Source organism: Sinohyriopsis cumingii, chromosome 4 (assembly GCF_028554795.1).
Source record: "Sinohyriopsis cumingii isolate HCF-2022 chromosome 4, ASM2855479v2, whole genome shotgun sequence".
NCBI classification, from domain to species: domain Eukaryota; kingdom Metazoa; phylum Mollusca; class Bivalvia; order Unionida; family Unionidae; genus Sinohyriopsis; species Sinohyriopsis cumingii.
In genome coordinates, this window is record NC_142964.1 from 59,861,062 (window position 1) to 59,879,118 (window position 18,057).

Here is an 18,057-nt window from a genome sequence, read left to right on the forward strand (position 1 = left end):
ATGGTCTATAGCCTATGTGCATGGATCAGTGTTTGTCATAGTTCATTTCATACAGCATTGAGAATTTTATTCTAGCTGTAGCAGTCATTTTTCAGGCCAGCATCGTTAAATGTAGCTAACAGTATATAATTTGTTTCACATGAAGTATTTAAAACTAGTTAGGTAGCTTTAGCTACTTTTAATGACACTGACCTGTAAATGTACTGAGCTAGGCCTGTATATAGGAAAAATTGATCATGCTGTGTGGAATGAACTAGCATAATACCAAAAAGCTCGACATCGTATGCGTTTGTGTCTTTGTCTCTCTCGAAATGGTTTTGCATGGCGTGTTCTCAGAGATGGATTTGCCTTAAGTTACTATGTTTTTGTTATATATTTGTTGCTGTTGTTGTTGCTGTTTGATTTTAGTACAACTACGTCAGGCACAGCAGAAGACAACAAGGGTTTCTTTTTTAAAAGTAGTTCTGAGTGCGTGGCCACCTTGACTGAGACGACTGGTCTGAGATGACTAGACTGAGATAAGAAAAGTAAGGTTAGCAAGACAGCTAGATTTCTCTGTCGCATGGGTGAGAAATATGCAGGCAAGTTTGCTATAGACCTTTTTCAGGAAGTCGAATTTGGGTATTTCCACTCCAATATTTAACGCATGCGCAATCAACGTAGGGCAACTTTTAAGCGATTGTCATTAACATAGTGTATGTTCGTGAAGAAAGTTTCAAACAAATTTGTAAAGATTTGACATCTGTACACCCTTCACAGAAATAGTGTGTTTAAAAATCATGAGTGAATAGTTCAGTAATCTGCCTAAAACAGAAAAGTTGATAAACATTTAAACATCAAGAACGACTAAATAGAACTATATGATAACAAGTTCACGCATTAATCTATCAACAAGTATAATCATATAGGATTATAGGAAGATATGTGTTTTCAAATGGCATCATAATTTTACTTTATGTCGCATCTATAATAATACTAATAATAACGGACTAAAACTTCGTCATTTTAATACGAGCTTTTATACCGTTTTTTCCACCTGAATGCTAAAAGTATGCATTTAATCGATGCTGAAAAAGGCAAATCACTCATACGTGTTAAAAATGCCGCCTTTTCTTGCATAAATGCTTCAACATCAATATTGACTTCCGCTCATGTACGGTTTATGTAATTTCATCTTAAACGTTTTTCTTTGTTTCTTATTGCGAGCGTTCCTTTGCCAAAAGCTAGTTGGTAGGTATTATTTACAAACAACAAAATGCTTGCAGTTATGATGCAGACAAGAATAGGACATGATACATCAGGTGAGCTGACACCTGTGGGGTTTGAGCAACTTTCTAGTGCCACATATTTACATTACCTTGATTTTTCGAGGGTGGGTCGCGTAAACGTAGAAAGGATCGATTTGAAATTAAAGCCCATGAAAATGAATTCCATGCAAGCCATTTTTTGACCATGTTAAAATCAACACCGTAAACCATAAACGGAAACCATGTGGCAAGTAGGCTTCTTTTGCCAGCACTTTGCACGTGCGATATTAAGTTGGTCGACCAAGTGAATACAATTATTTATGTCACAATCGTTTGCCAGAATCAAAACATATACCATACGTAATGCTGTACATGGTAACATGGCCTGTATTATATTTATATAGGAATACAACATAGTTGCATCACTGTACAACTTTTCTTCACAAAACAAATATGATCAGTGGTTGGCAGCATTCTCATTATCACCATAGATAATGCAATATTAAAAAAGAAAACGAAGGAAAACCGGAGATGGAAAGAGGAGAACAAGGGAAACGTATAAGATGGGGAAAAATAAAAGGTCACTTATCTAAGGATCTCTCATATGTATCTTTGGACTCCAGACTCATAGAAGATTGATAAAGAAAATACGGGGGCTAAATCTCCCTAAATTGTTCAGACAAAATCATTTTCCTAGCGGGCATCATACGCTATCTTTGATATCCCACTCAAATGTACCATCCAACTAATATTCTTTGGAGTTTGCCTGATGATCTATGAATCTCTCTCACCACCAAGTTCCATTTCCGACCCTACTTATATGAATCTCTCGATGGCTTCATCTCTGATCTTTCCTCAAAGTTTTAGGCACTTTTTGTCTTGGATTTCCATGAATTAGTTGTTTGTGTATTCCCAGTCAAAAATGGCAAACCAGTATCATTATCATGTACATTGTACAATCCAATTGCTTAGTCAGTCGATTCTATACGAGCAATTTGCTAAACGAAAAATTGGGACATTACCTCATTAACTGAATTATATATGCACGATTTGTCCCCTGTCCACCAATATAATATATAACCTGTAAAGTACATAATACTACAAGGGTTATTTAAACCTCATACAACAATGACCTTTGCTAGTGAACAATAAGTCAGTGCATCTGCTTAAAGAACTTCCTATGCACCTCTACAAATTGTCTCTGGTTATCCAATTATTAAATGCCATTTTGTATTCACTTTTTTGTATATTGGTCATACACTCAAAAACTGCAGATGCATCCACATGGCAGCTTTCTTCCGGACCATAGCGAATGTTTGATTACAGGATTTAACCTACAATCGCTTGTAGCTAAATCAGTGATGTATGAAGGATGTTGCAAAATATGGATGCCGTGCTCCGATAGGGAGTCCGGTAAGACAGCGGATTTATGCACCAGTTTGTTGTCATAGAGTAAATGGATAGCATCATTCAAACGTATCTGTTCACTTTTTCATATAACGCAAGTAGCTGTTTGTTGATTGATCTTTTAAATGCACCAGACAGTGTGTCATGAAACAAAAAATTGTTACGGCGTAAAAAAACCCACCTCGAGATATATAATAATAGAACAGGGATCTGTTGTACAATTTAAGAATTACTGTGACCTTATCGTGCTACGGAATTCTAGGAACAAATAATACTAATGTGCGTGAAAACGATTACTAAACAGGCACGTATATATCAAGTGCAATCTAAAATACGAATATCAAAGTGACCCCTTCATTCATTCACAACTTATATGGTTAAGATATTCATCTATTTACCAAGATATTTGTAAAAACAATCACCCTGCTGAAGAGGCAAAATAATATGGAACAATGCTGAGAACAATATTTCATTTAGCTTGGATTTCAAAGTTGATAATTAATGAAGGATGGCATGCAAATAACTGAAAAGAACGATTAAATATTAAATACCCTCAGTTCAAAGTTAGCTAAGAATTAAAAGAATGACAAGTTTGAGACAATGAAGCATATTGATGCCATGAAGCCAGACACATTTCTTTTCATGGAAGATTATCAATGTAGTACCTCAGTAGTTTCTATGAAATATTTATAAGACTCGAATAGTTTTTTCTCATCCAGTGTTGAGCTAGAACTTTGGACATATTATGACATATTACTGATGATGGAATCCGAAATAAGGATTGGAATTAGTATAATGCTTAATACATTCGCCAAAGCAAAGTACTAATTATATTCAAAAGACGATGTTAAAATAACAAAACTTGATGGTTCTGCAATTACAGAAATCACAAAGATCAGCATATGGTACACTTTGTTGGGGAGTCAACAACGAAGCTGAGTGTAAAGCTTGGTGCAGTGTAGTTCATTATTTACGTAACGTTGATAATTTATATAATGGTCAGTGGTTTGAAGAAAATCTGCTTGAAATCCCTGACAATACTAATATTGTTTGCATTTTAGAAGTAGACATGGAAATATCTTTTAGAGTTACTTAAGGTTTTTCTTGAAGAACTATCCACTTGCTGCAGAAACAATAATTCCAGAAGAAAATGGCTTATCTCCCTTTCAAAAGAAACTATTTCACAATTACAGGGGTGTAAAACCAACAGCCAAAGAAAAAGTAAATTTTTGAGATGTACTGAAAAATGTATTTTGGATGATAAAGAAAAAATTATCAGGAAATGAACTGACTCAGGGTCATAATCAAGAGATTTATAGTGTCAAACTTAACAAATCGGTATTGTCGAACAACAAGTCGGTATTGTCGATGTATGTTGGTGAACGTTGGTTTGGTTACAGCACAAACACATTACCATTGGGCAAATTAGCACCTTGTAATGACAAGAAATCTCTGGTCTCATGAAAACTGTTCAAAGCATATAATAATACCCACTTTCACTTCGTCTGCAATAGTACGGTTCCCTTCAAAAGCTGTTTCCAGTGCATATTTGTTCTTGCTGTAGTAGAGTACCAAAATTTGTATCTTCTCTCAAATAATTTGATCAAAAAGTTATACAGCTGTACCATGTCATGATCACCCATCCTGATATTTCAAAACGTCTGCCATTAAAAGTGATTCTCGTTAGATTAGTAGCTTTCATTTATAGGTCATCAATAGTTTGCAAACATCAACAAGAAAGAAAGTACTGCTTACCAAGAATATCATCAGGATCAATCGCAAGCACCATTTCATCTTGGAGTAGCACTTTTTATCACAAGTATTGTTTCTCAGAAAGGTTGGATACATGATGATGATGTAATCGAAAGATATTTGTGTTCAGTCTCTATCGGATTTAACAGAAACAGTGTTAACCACAATTGGGCAAGCCACAATTTACCGTGCAATGATGTTATCTCAAATACATTTATACAAACTAAAAACATAATTGATTTTGATTGATTATTTAAAATTTATATTTGTCCATCAGACACGAAATAAATATATATGCTTTGTGGACATCGATAATTTTTTTTCTATTTATTTGGAAGTGGAAACCATGTGCTGTTCATCAGCTAATGCTAGACTGCTACCATGCAATTTGATATCGTGTGTACTTCTCAAATCATGAACACAAGAAAACATTGCCAATATTGTTAAAGTGCCAAATCACATAACCTTGCTTTCTCAATGTTTCACTCAAGTAGTCAAGTGTACTGAATCTGCTTTTAATTAATTCTTCTGCTTTTAACTGGAACAAAATGCAACTTCATGTAAACGATATGCCTTTACATATACTAATCTAATACTAATTTGTGTGGTGGCCATTTGTTTTGCTGTTATTTATGAGCATCAGATTCGGGTATTGATACCATTGTATATTGTACATACTATCAGATCAGCTAATTTGCTTTCCAATCAATTACTAAAACATTTATGTCTTCTAGATGTTATGTATGATTTTTTTCACACTGTAAAGTATATTTACAGATGAGCATTTTCAGCTCTAATGCATAAGCAACTTGTTGACTGTTTACTTCTAATACAACGAAAAAATTAAATATTTCCTTCAGGTAAACACTTTACTTAATGTATATTTATGTCTTTATCTTTTATGAAATATTTAATTGTGTCTGTATCTATTGTAAAGAAGTTTGAATGTGTCTATATCCGCTGTCAAATATCTTAATGTGTCTGGATCTATATTTGAATGTGTCTGTACCTATTGTCACATATTTGAATGAGTTGATTGTAAAATATTTGAGTGTGTCTGTACCTATTGTAAACTATTTGAATATGTCTGTACCTATTGTAAAATATTTGAATATGTCTATATCTATTGTAACCTATTTGAATATGTCTACATCTATTGTAACCTATTTGAATATGTCTATATCTATTGTAAACTATTTGAATATGTCTGTACCTATTGTAAACTATTTGAATATGTCTATATCTATTGTAACCTATTTGAATGTCTATATCTATTGTAACCTATTTGAATATGTCTATATCTATTGTAAACTATTTGAATATGTCTGTATCTATTGTAAACTATTTGAATATGTCTGTATCTATTGTAAACTATTTGTGTTTGTATCTATTGTAAAATATTTGAATATGTCTGTATCTATTGCAAACTATTTGAATATGTCTGTATCTATTGTAACCTATTTGTGTTTGTATCTATTGTAAACTATTTGTGTTTGTATCTATTGTAAACTATTTGAATATGTCTGTATCTATTGTAACCTATTTGTGTTTGTATCTATTGTAAAATATTTGTGTTTGTATCTATTGTAAACTATTTGTGTTTGTATCTATTGTAAAATATTTGTGTTTGTATCTCTTGTAAAATATATTTGAATATGTCTGTATCTATTGTAAAATATTTGAATATGTCTGTATCTATTGTAAAATATTTGTGTTTGTATCTATTGTAAAATATCTGTGTTTGTATCTCTTGTAAAATATATTTGAATATGTCTGTATCTATTGTAAAATATTTGAATATGTCTGTATCTATTGTAAAATATTTGTGTTTGTATCTATTGTAAAATATCTGTGTCTGTATCTATTGTAAAATATTTGAATATGTCTGTATCTATTGTAAAATATTTGAATATGTCTGTATCTTATTAAATCTTAGAGTACCACGATTAGAGCATACCTACCCGCTGCTCTGTACCCTACACTGGCTATCCATTCGATACAGAATCAAACACAAAATTTGTTCTCTGTGCTATGTTTCACTGTTGGACTCTAGTCCAACATACCTATCTGACCTCACCCATGTGTACACACCAGCAAGATACTTACACTCCTCTTCTGACAATCATATACTCATTATTCCCACTATGAAAACAAAGTCATATAGACAGAGTTCTTTTGCATACCAGGGCCCAGCAACGTGGAAAGAATTGCCCACTGAACTTAGACACAAAGACACAGTAATCACATTCAAGAGGGCTCTCAAAACTCACTTATTTCGACTGCGAGAACAAACTTAAAGACCTGATAATGTTTTCTACCTGAAATATTCTCAGCATGTTTTTTATTTTTTAGTGTTTTTCTAATTTCATGGTGTTTGTTTTTGTAATAATATTATTATGTTTTTTATCTTATAGGTGTTGTCTAATGTTGTCAAGTGCTTAGAGCTTCTAAAGATTAGGCGCTATACAAAGTCCTCATTATTATTATTATTATTATTATCTACTGTAAACTATTTGAATATGTCTGTATCTATTGTAAAGTATTTGAATATGTCTGTATCTATTGTAAACTATTTGAATGTGTCTATATCCACTGTCAAATATCTTAATGCGTCTGGATCTATATTTGAATGTGTCTGTACCTATTGTCACATATTTGAATGAGTTGATTGTAAAATATTTGAGTGTGTCTGTACCTATTGTCACATATTTGAATGTGTCTATATCTATTGTTAACTATTTTAATATGTCTGTATATATTGTAAAATATTTGAATATGTCTGTATCTACTGTAAACTATTTGCATCTGTATCTATTGTAAACTATTTGAATATGTCTGTTATCTATTGTTAACTATTTTAATATGTCTGTAACTATTGTAAACTATTTGTGTCTGTATCTATTGTAAACTATTTGAAAATGTCTGTATCTATTGTAAAATATTTGAATATGTCTGTATCTATTGTAAATGATTTGAATATGTCTGTATATATTGTAAACCATTTGAATATGTCTGTTATCTATTGTTAACTATTTTAATATGTCTGTATATATTGTAAACCATTTGCATCTGTATCTTTTGTAAACTATTTGAATATGTCTATATCTATTGTAAAATATTTGAATATGTGTGTATCTATTGTAACCTATTCCAATATGTCTGTATTTATTGTAAATGATTTCAACGCGTCTGTATTTATTGTAAACTATTTCACTGTGTTTGTTGTCAGCTATTGCCTCAAATCGTTTAAATCTTTGTATCTTTTCAGCCTTTGGCCATTTAGTCAAAACTACCTTGCACACGCTGATGTGATTAACCATTTGTCTTTTCAACATACATTTTTGTATTTGATTTTTTTCGATTTCTTAGCTTTCACATATAATGTTTTGGTGTCAAACTCTGAGATTTCGATATTATCTCTCAAATCCGTACAAACTAAATTGTAACCTGTTATCAAAGGTGTAATTATTCCTTCATTCACATTCATTTTGTTGTGATGCCCTCTATCTTTTGATCATCTTTATTAAATCTCTTATCTTCTGCAATGCTGACAATATATTAGTATTAGCTGTTATAATGTTTTAAAAGTGCCATGTGCAAAACAGTAACAAATATACTCAAGGCTTGTATAGCAATGTTTCACGTACTACATCTCTATCTGAACTGTGCAGCTAAAACCATTTTTAAAAAACAATATCAAACATTGAAGTATTTATGTTAATGTTTAAATTGAGATTGTTAGTCGGTTTGGTTTTTGTCGACGTCACCAGTGAAAGCATCCATATCGGTGTTCATTCATTCTTTGATTGATTATAAATGTTGTCAGATATTAGGTTGAATCATAAGCTAGTTCTCTGAGACTTATTTTGCAGTGGATTAAAGTCTCCGTGATCATATATTCAACAATAAGTGAATTATTTCCTGATACTAAAATGTTATCCTTTGCAGGTAAATATAAAATGCTATAAATATGTGGTTCAAATCGACCAACATATCATTGTGAAATTAAAAGTTTTGACCCCCATTCAGTTTAATATACACTTCCTGGTTGATATCTGGACCTAAGAAAATGCCAATTATATATCAGCTTACCATGCATAATTATCTAATCAATCAAGATCAAATTGTACCAGTGATAGTATACATCTATACAATTTTAAGAAAAAAGTAGAAACATGACAAAATGTGATTAATATTTTAATAAAATATACAAAAATGATTACAAATATTATACTCATTTTATTCTTCATTAAATTTGCACTGTTAGAATTGTGCGGTCTTTCTCAATACTGCACATGTGTGCCTCAAAATAGTATCGTGTGTTAAGAACTACTTTTTACTGTAAATAATTTATGCTCATATAGCAGATGCCAGAGCTTTTGTTGTAATAGATTTGTCTCTGGATGCATTAAGAATGCTGTGTAAGCCTATGAAAGAAGAGATGATAAAGTTGACAATATGGATTAGTTCATTGTGTCACAAAAGAAACTTGATATCCACAATGTCTAGTGATGGCATTATGACAAAAAAGTGACACACGCAGTATTAAAAATATTATTTTGATCATTTGAACACTCAGCAGAAGTGCTCATAACAATTTGCAAACTGAATGGTTAGACTATGAGCCGTGCTCTCTTGAGACTTTACAAATAGCACAGAAAGGCATTTTAAGACCAAGCGCTATTCAGTCTCTGAGGCACACCTATTTTACAAGTCAGTCCATGTACTAAATTGAATCAAATGCATCTGAAGAATGCAAGTTTTGGTAGAAAGCGAGAGTCACAGATTGATTAGGCCGCTATAATGAAGTGGGTTTTTTTTTGTTTTGCTGGAGAAATGAACTCCAGCAATCCAGCTGCTTTACAATTTTCTGTTTTACTATTATGAGAAAATATTTGGATTTACAGTACAAGTCATACAGATATTGTAGCTGGAGTTCCTCCCGCAAAGATCACCGGACACAAAAATTAATTTTAATTCATGAAACTGAATTGTAGGCAAGGATCCATGCTCCAAACAAATCACTATTCAGATCACAATCACTCAACTTGAAAAAATAAACAATACTGAATTATAATAATATACATATTGAACATCAGTCTAAACATATTAACATGTATATAACATCAGTAACACTTTCCTGACAAGGAATTTACATGTAAATGAGATAAAGTGCCGAGAAATTCCAGCTGAATGATACTTCGATTTTGAAATAATGATTGTAATGTTGCAATCATATGCTAAATATTATACTGCACATATGAAATATGCTATTTTTAACTCCAATGAAGTGATGATGATGGCAGAACTAATATGTTTGGTGCATTTTAGTAACATCAATGATTATGCAACAACAATGAATGTGCTAAAGATACATTATGAGGATAAAAGTAAATGTAAGAAACAAGTAACTGTTTTATTTTGTTGTATGTTGTATGCTGCATGGAAAAAGAACATACTTGTCTAATTTGAGAGCTTTTTTCAATGTGTAAGTATATTTATAAGCCCAAATATTGTGAAAAGTTGTCCTGCAGACCAAAACAAATATAAATCATTAAAAACTGTTTGCATCTAGTTTTTGAGTCGAAATGTAGTACCTTGAGTACTATTCTGCACTTTTTAAAAATCTTGTCCAAGAGTCGGATTTATTCATCTTGGACATAATCTACCAATTGTGAAATAAATATCAGAACCATTGATATTTGTATATCACGTTAATTCTGAGAATGTAGGAACTGTGTCAGTACAAGCAACACAAATTCACACCACTTCTCAAATCATTATGTGCAAATACTTTTAAACATCTTAATTTTCATTCACACCATAAACTTGTGCTCTCTGGTTGTATCTCCATTATCAGGCCTCAAGGAAAATTTCTCTGTTACTATTTCATATCAGATGGATAGGTCATGAATGATCCATTGATATCAGAAGCCGAGTTAATGGGAAAAGTGCTGAAATGTATCTAACCATACACAAATTGTTCCTTTCTTTCAAAAAGAAGGATACTGACTTCTTTTACTTTATTTTACCCATTTCTGATGAATGGAAATTCCAATCTGTGAGTTTGTATGATGCAGATTGATTTCTGCTGGAGCATGGCCACCATGTATAGCCTTACCCTTGATTTGCCTCAGGCACAGTTTCCCACTGAGCATTCACTGCCTAGAACAAACAGACTGGATTGTATGCTCTAGTGATTGACATTTGCTTCACTACTATTTACCCCCCTATTGGGCCCTATGCAAAATCAATTTGAACTTTGCAGAACCAACGTATCACTGATGTCATGCATAGGTGCACATCGCTAAATCAAGGTTAAATTGTGTCGAGATTATCTTCAAAGTTTATGCTAGAGGAAGACGGAATCAATTATGACCACTGGTGACAGGCATGGCTTAATGTTGAAGAAATGCAATAACTCTTTTAAGTATGATAGACATGGTCCTGTGTCAGAATGGGACATGGGAGCAGTCTGAGGTAATTTTGTCACTTTGTATGACTTTTTTTTCCATTCAGTTTATTGCTTTATTTCAACATTAAGCTCACATCAGTCAACTGTGATAATGACTTGACTGTATTAACTTTTAATCAAATTTCAGCACTTGTTTTTATTGCCTATTATCATAGGTGTGATTGCACCTGTGGTAGAACAAAAATACTATTTTTGTTGTTGTTATAGGGTTTAACACCATTTTTCAGCAAAAAATAGGCTATACATGGTGGCCAGAATAAGTGGTGGAGGAAGAACCCAGGAAAACCCCAGAATGAATCACTGACCCACAAGAAGCTACTGGCAAGCTTTCTCACACACCAACATTGGCCAAACCCAAGACTCAAGCCCACGCAGACAGAGATGAGATGGCAATGATCCATAACGGTGAGAGCTTTAGACCACTCGGGGCCCCTATATACTATTTTAAAGGTTGTCTACTGTTTTATATTTACAATCTATCACTATTTAAAAAAAATGTATTTAATTTTTAAGACAAAAATAATCAGTGTATGGGTGTCTATTTTCTCCGTATTATATTACCAAATGAGAACCAGTCTGTTAGAGAAATGTAATACCAGTGCAATGTAATCAGGTTGTGAAAACTGACATGTGTATGCAACAAGCTGCTAACTGATTGCCTTACTGTTGTAATCTGGAGAGCTGAAGCCAAATGTAAAATGTTTGATGAGGTATTATAGGTAATAAAGAGCTGTCAAGTCTTTTAGTTCAATTCAACTGACCTTGGATTTTTTTGGTAGTTTTTAATTGTAATTGCACTGTTCCTTATGTTTATAGTGGAATATTCGAGGAATGTTGATAAATGTTCAGTTGACGTCACAATCACAAAGCATTGGGTTTTTCACAATAATACAAGAATAAGAAGAAATTCCTAACAGGATGGCTAAGAAATATGGAATTCAGGAGTATGTCTCATGTCCAACTCTAAAACTTTCTCCTTAGGATGAGCTTGGCTTGATGGAGTATTGACAAGCATTCAACAACTGTAAAAACCCAGCCACAGTGAAACTTACGTTTGATATTTCTTGCAGGCTGAGTGTTGATGTTTTATCATTACTACATTCTAATGCTGACGGATGTAAGATATTCTCCATTCATCTCAAAAATAACATTATTCATGGTGAAATATGGACCAGAAAACTACTGAGTTCCTGTTAAGTATGAAAATTAATAATCATAAAAATCCCAACAGTGGTCACTGGTCAGTGTCTCGTGAATGAAACTAAAAATGCTTGCTAGGTTTACTTTTTTAAATATCTTGGCAGTGAAGTACAAGATGTACTCCTCTTCCCTCATTAAATTGTAGTATACTAGTTCATATTAATTAATCACAATGGCTCAAGAAGTACATGTATATATTCTCTTTCTTGTCTTAGTCTTGGAAACGACCTGCCACTGATGATTATTCCAATCCTAAGACTGCAAAGAAACAGAACGTTAGTAAAATTGTGAGAAGGAGAATGCATCTCCTTTTTTGTACAAAATCTTAAGCACCAGTTATAAAATACTGTATAAGTGCTTCCTTTTATTTAAAATGAGAAAAGAAATCATGAGTGTCAGTTTGTTTCATGAATAACAAACAATCCCAGCAACAATAACTTGACTTGAAAAGAAATGACCATTAAGATTTCCATTCTGACTCTTAAGATTTTTGGGGTCAAGGATCAAATGATTATATCAGGTACATTTTACCCTGTACAACTGACCCCATACTGTATATAATGTTATATCAGTTTGTATGTTAATGCCAAATATGACGTAGTGTACCTTGACACTAGAATTGCCCAGAAATGTCTTATATCATACTTAAACAATGTGCAATTCATTTAGTACTTTATATGATAAGGTCTGATTATCTCATAAATGCATTACTGTACATAATGTCTTAACCCTGTGAATCAGTACATCATGCCATACCTCTGTGTACTAGTTCTATTACTGTGCATTCCCTAACATTGTGCAGTCAACCTAATGTAGTACATCATGCCACACCACTGTGTACTAGATCCATTACTCTACATCATATCTTAACACAGTAAGTTATTACATCATGCCATAGTAATGTATTATAGAACCATTACTATACATCATGCTTTAAGATTGTGTAATTAATTTAATGGAGTAGATTATGCCACATTACTGTATACAAGACCCATTACTTTACATCATGCCTAGCATTGTGTAATCAACCTACCAGTAATGTAATACATGATGCTGCATCATTGTGTACTAGATCCATTGCTGTACATAATTCCACATCATTGTGTACTAGATCCATTACTGTACATAATTCCACATCACTGTGTACTAGATCCATTACTGGATATCAAGCCCAACACTGTGTAATCAACCTACCGGTAATACAGTACATCATGCCACATCATTGTGTACTAGATCCATTACTGTACATCATGCCACATCATTGTGTACTAGATCCATTACTGTACATCATGCCACATCATTGTGCTCTAGATCCATTACTGTACATCATGCCACATCATTGTGTACTAGATCCATTACTGTACATCATGCCACATCATTGTGTACTAGATCCATTACTGTACATCATGCCACATCATTGTGCTCTAGATCCATTACTGTACATCATGCCACATCATTGTGTACTAGATCCATTACTGTACATCATGCCACATCATTGTGTACTAGATCCATTACTGTACATCATGCCACATCATTGTGTTCTAGATCCATTACTGTACATCATGCCACATCATTGTGTACTAGATCCATTACTGTACATCATGCCACATCATTGTGTTCTAGATCCATTACTGTACATCATGCCACATCATTGTGTACTAGATCCATTACTGTACATCATGCCACATCATTGTGTTCTAGATCCATTACTGTATATCATGCCACATCATTGTGTACTAGATCCATTACTGTACATCATGCCACATCATTGTGTTCTAGATCCATTACTGTACATCATGCCACATCATTGTGTTCTAGATCCATTACTGAATATTATGGCTTAGAATCATGTTATTGACCCAGCATATTTCACCATGTTTTTACACTGCAGGACAACTTTTGAAAATATTTTCAAGTAGTTAGGTTATATATACTTTTGTAAACAAGAATCTCAAATTAGGCCTGTATGTTGTTTTTCCTGAAACACTTTAATAAAACAGTAGAAAAATGTGTGACTACTATTTTTAAAAGTTATGGTGACAATACGGATATTTAATAATGAAAAATAATATTATTAAATTTACTGAACAAATGAAACATTTACTTTGGACTTATTTCATCAGCTTTAACAATAGGATGCCCTTAATTGCATGCTAGCAGTCACTTTAGTCCGAGTTGCCTCTATGTTCTTAAAGCTTATGTTCCCATTTTGTAATTACACCATGTATTATGGTCACATAATTTCAAATTCAAATTCAGTTTTGAATTACCCATTAAAATATGCAGTTATAAAGTTAAGGTTACATTTCTATAACACCAGTAACTACATTGGCTTAAGTGAATTACCACGTTGTTTTGAATAAGTGACCACTGTTGTTTGAATAAGTGACCACCGTTGTTTGAATAAGTGACCTCTGTTGTTTTGAATAAGTGACCACTGTTGTTTGAATACAGCTGTTCATGTGGTGTCATGTCTATTTATTGGGGCTATTTCAAAATATCTTTATGTTGGTTTAGTCTGCCGTGTTTTAATGATGCTTTAGAGATGCAGCTAAAATAAATAAATTCCTTAGTATGAGGGCCTCAAGGTAGATTAGTTCTTGGCTAATTGTGTTACCCTCTTTAAATAAGGTTATTACTATTATTATTATTATTAAACAAAAATAATAAAATTGCTTGCTTGAGTGACAGCTAATTAAAATATCTGTACCGATTCAAATTATAATAATGTAGTCTAAGTAGTCCTACCAGTTTTAATTAATTGCTAGATATAGATGACCCAAACTCATTGCAAAATGAAAAAATAAACCAGGCACATAAACCTTAACATCCAGCTCCACGTAATAGAGACCATAACTGAATTAACTTTGCATGGCCCAAACTGTAATAGATTTTCAACATAAGATTGAAAAAAATAGGCATAGCAGGGCAATTCGGAAGTCGGGGAAAAAGTGGAGTCTGATAAAACACAAGAAACACCTGGGTTGCTTGAAAGACCGATGAAGCATATTTCATTATGCCTTAACGTTGTCAAAGCAAACCACTTCTCAGCATCATGTAAAAAAACTGTTTTGCAATCTAATGATGCATTCAGCTGTCAATCACTCTCTGCATTCACTCGAACTTGAATAAAATCTAGAATAACATTCTCTATATTGTCTGGTTGGCCATAATCAAAGTCTGGATCAATTACCTTCAACAGATTGCATATATTAACTTGTAAACTTTTGAATCGGGAGTTGGTATCTTCCAATTTCTTCTGCAGTTCACAGACTTTCCTACGCTGAGCTACAAGATGCTGATTCTTCTCAAGTGGGCTCAGTTTTTCTAAGTCGACCTCATCTTGGGTTGCTAGCCCGATCACTACTGGTATTGTCTGAACTGTCTGATGAACCAACTCCACATTTGGATGGGGTACAATAATTGCTCGATTAAGTTCTTCCATGCTCGGTTTCACATCTTGTTGGCTGATATTATGATTAAGTCCTTCCATGCATGGTTTCAAGACTTGTTGGCTGATATTATGATTAAGTCCTTCCATGCATGGTTTCAAGACTTGTTGGCTGATATTATACTTAATGTTTTGTTCCTCATCTTCATCCATTTCCTGCAGGTTGCCAAGGTCGAAAACATTATCATCTTCTGCTTCATTTTTAGCAAATGTTATGGTGGCGTCATCCTCAATAAACATCTTTCTAGGTCGGCCTTTGTCATTTGATTTTCTTTTAACAGAGCTGAAAAAAAGAGTATAATTTTTAGTAATTATTCTGATGAAGATGTTGTACAATATTAAAAGATACTGAAAATGTGTGCCACACTATTGGTGCTATGGAGGAAAAAAATGAATTATAATTTTTTCACCCGACTTATTACATACCATCCAAGAGTGAGTTTAAAGAGGTCAACGCTTGTAGCACTTGCTTAGCACTAGTATAATATGAGATGCCAAGAACACATGATAAGTTGACTGGACTAAAGGTCCAACCTTGTTTTAACTGGCCATGGCATTTATAAAAAATAATTATGAAAATGTTGGTTTCCTATATACAAATAGAAGTGTAACGCTCAGTCTCATGTTTGTATTTTTATGTCTTCATTTGAATATAGAAGTAATTGAGATATATGCACTACCCATTTCTTTTTCTTGTGCTATTACCTACAGCCTTGTGCTATTACCTACAGCCTTGTTGCTCAAAAGATGTGACACTGGTTTGCTTGGCAAATTCACAAACAATATAGCTGGACATTCAGGTCATCCAACAGTCAATGATTATATAACCACCATATCAGAACTTTAGCCTAATTAGTTTTCTTTTTACTTAATATGTACTCATATGAACATCAAAATTAATTTAATGGTTCATTGTTGATATCTGCCTACCTAAGTCATGATTCAATTCAACAAATTTAATGGAAGGGGCCTTTGACAGATAAACTGGACTTTTTTGAACATGAATACATTATTTCTAGTTAGCAGGAGTATGTAGTCATTTCCAGCCTTGTGTGAACTCAGCATTTTATTGCCTTTTCATTTGCCACATGTGTTACAAACATGAATATGCATTAAGTCCACATGAATATGCATTAAGTCCACATGAATATGCATTAAGTTGACATAATAATAGTCACAAATTAACAGTTTAATATTTTGTTGAGAATTTTGTTTCTAGATTTTGTTAATGTTTATTTAGGTAGACAAAAATCTTATAACATCAATAGCCATTCTCAAGGTGCTTCACCTGTATGTGCCATCATGAATTGACAAATAAATCTCATGCTATAAAATGTTCATCTGCTTGGTGAGATCTTAAACTTTTGAAAATAAGTACATTAGAATCACACACTGACTAACCACAACCTCAGAACTATTACATCAACCAAATCACAGCCCACTAAGCCTGTTACATCAGCTGTCATACTCGTTACAGCCCAAAGAACCCAGTACACCAGTCTAAATAAAATTGAATACTACATCATCTCTCAAGATAATAATAAAAAGCTAAACACGGTTTTATATAAAACTTGCCAAATGCTATAATCATCATAACAACATACTGTCTTCAAAATGCACGTGAATACTGTATGAAAGGTATTGTTGGAAGAAACATTCAATATTTTTTTAATAGAAATTGAAATTCCATTGAATAAGAACTACAAAATTGAGAGTTTGATATAATGGATGAGATTACAACATTGTCAAGAGCATACATGTTTGGTGAATTTAAGACATAACATTTTGAACATTATTATTTTTGACATTGTAAAATAAGTGTTTCAATCAGTAATTTAAAAAGCATCTATATCTGGAATATGTTTTAGGTACTAAAATTGTGCAAAAATATAATGATACAGACCTTAAATGGTGAATTTGATCAAATTCGTGTTTGTGCTTCATCTGCATATGAACTGTATTCAGCTTTCATTTCGTTTGCATTTCATTCATGTCTGCATTGCAGCTATCATCTCATCCTTTTACAATTAACATATCAGATGTGTATTCTAATTTTGCATTTATTATTTTTATACCTTTCATTTTAATACATTGATAATGAAACTCATGCTTTTAATGAAGTCAATTTGTCCAAGAGTAACAGATGTTGTACTGACTGAAAATGTTCCAGGAGTTCAAGATAAGAACATTTATGCTGTCCCTTTATTCCTTTCAACAGATGAATATTGAAACAGCTTCTGACTTTCCTTAAAATCTCCAACATACAAAATTTGATAATAGAAATGTTTTTGTTTGTCTGAGTTGACATGATATTATGAGCATAAAATAATTTGACTTGTCTCAAACAAAATGTCAAATAAAATTATTTGACTTGTCTCTGATAAAATGTCGAAACACATATACTATGTCTGGTTAAATCAACAATTTATATTTTGGGGGTACATGTAAGAAATTAACTGGTCTGCAAGCGATCAAAAATAAAATTGTTAATTTTTTTGTTGCAAAGGGATTAAGAAAATGTCTGC

General features: G+C 32.8%; 1 protein-coding gene across 1 annotated transcript in view; it reads right to left on the reverse strand.

Moving 5' to 3' along the window:
* Positions 1-8,587: 8,587 nt before the first annotated feature.
* LOC149801244 (MORC family CW-type zinc finger protein 3-like) overlaps positions 8,588-18,057 on the reverse strand; it is a 95,806-nt gene continuing 86,336 nt past the window's right edge. Inside the window, exon 17 of the mRNA XM_089955317.1 lies at positions 8,588-15,815. Within this exon, the coding sequence (XP_089811443.1) occupies positions 15,179-15,815 (637 nt within the window). The 3' untranslated portion in view covers positions 8,588-15,178. The remainder of the gene's footprint in view (positions 15,816-18,057) is intronic.